This window comes from Geospiza fortis, unplaced genomic scaffold (assembly GCF_000277835.1).
Source record: "Geospiza fortis unplaced genomic scaffold, GeoFor_1.0 scaffold61, whole genome shotgun sequence".
In the NCBI taxonomy this organism is placed as follows: domain Eukaryota; kingdom Metazoa; phylum Chordata; class Aves; order Passeriformes; family Thraupidae; genus Geospiza; species Geospiza fortis.
This window is the reverse complement of record NW_005054430.1, coordinates 1,640,264-1,641,595: the sequence shown is the minus strand read 5'-3', so window position 1 is coordinate 1,641,595 and position 1,332 is coordinate 1,640,264. Positions and strand designations below refer to the sequence as shown.

General features: G+C 40.6%; 1 protein-coding gene across 1 annotated transcript in view; it reads right to left on the bottom strand.

The window, feature by feature from the left end:
• Positions 1-443, bottom strand: part of ASB13 (ankyrin repeat and SOCS box containing 13) — an 11,427-nt gene extending 10,984 nt beyond the window's left edge. Inside the window, exon 1 of the mRNA XM_005426973.3 lies at positions 425-443. Coding sequence (XP_005427030.3) covers positions 425-443 — 19 coding nt within the window. The remainder of the gene's footprint in view (positions 1-424) is intronic.
• Between the last annotated feature and the right edge of the window lie 889 nt (positions 444-1,332).

The following is a 1,332-nucleotide window of genomic DNA, read 5'->3' as shown; positions in this document are numbered from 1 at the left end:
GTGCAGGGCCCTGCTGGGATTTGGGGTTTATTGCACAGGGCCTGGGTGCAGGGCCCTGCTGGAGCTGCCAGCACAGCTCAGAGCAGGACTGAGAGAAGAGAGGGGCAGAGAGGATGAGAGGGTAAGAGAGTAAGGGAGTAAAAGGGTAAGAGGGTAAAAGGGTAAGATGGTGAGGTTCCCGTTACAATACCATAAATCTTCTTCTGTGCTGAATATTCTCATTCTCACTAACCAATCCAGTACAAGATACAAATCCTACAGCATTTCCATACAGCCTATAAGAATCATTACATTACCATCCTGTGTTACATTTTAAACCCTAAAAACTCCTCTTTGGGCCCCTTCTGCCAAGCTGTAGGGTCTGCTCTGACCCTGGGGCCTGTCTGCAAGCAGAGGGTGTTGTTCCATCAAAAGGGGATTTTACCTTCAGCCAGCCATGCCATTGTTGTCCAGTTGTTCAGTACTGAAGGGATCTCAAAGCTGCTTTCATTTCAATCTCACTTATATTTCCATATTCCCAAAATCTTTTGCCAGCCAATCATATTGATAAGGCTTTCCTGTTTCATCTTCCCCAACAGAGTTTTTAGGGAATTACGTTTTTGGTGGGGGGAAAAAAAAAAATTAAAATTGTATTTTTGGTCATTTCTGTTCCACAGTGACTTCAGTTTGTAACATAAAAATCTGCCCTGGCCTTGGTTGCTGCTGGGATGGAAAAATCCATGTTTTTCTCTTGGAAAGTGACAGTCTGGGAGAAAATAGGAGTGTGGGAGAAAATACCAATTTGGGAGACTATACCAATTTGGGAGAATATACCAATTTGGGAGAAAATTATCAATTTGGGAGAAAATAGCAATCTGGGAGAAAATAGCAATCTGGGAGAAAATATCCATTGGGGAGAAAATATCAGTTTGGGAAAAAATTACCAATTTGGGAGAAAATTACTAATTTGGGAGAAAATACCAATTTGGGAGAAAATTACCAATTTGGGAGAAAATATCCATTGGGGAGAAAATATCAGTTTGGGAAAAAATTACCAATTTGGGAGAAAATTACTAATTTGGGAGAAAATATCCATTGGGGAGAAAATATCAGTTTGGGAGAAAATACCAATTTTGCCTCTGCAGGAAGATGAAATTCCCTAAATCCAGTGGGAAACTTCTGGTTTGAAATGATGGAGCTGGAAAATCCATGGCAATAATCTCATAAAAACTGCAATTGCTCCATCCTGCCAAGGGAGAATTGGAGGATTTTTTTGTATATGGATTTTTCATGGATGTTTTTCTCCTGAAAACACCACTTTGGGAGAAAATATCCATGGAGATCTGGATTCCT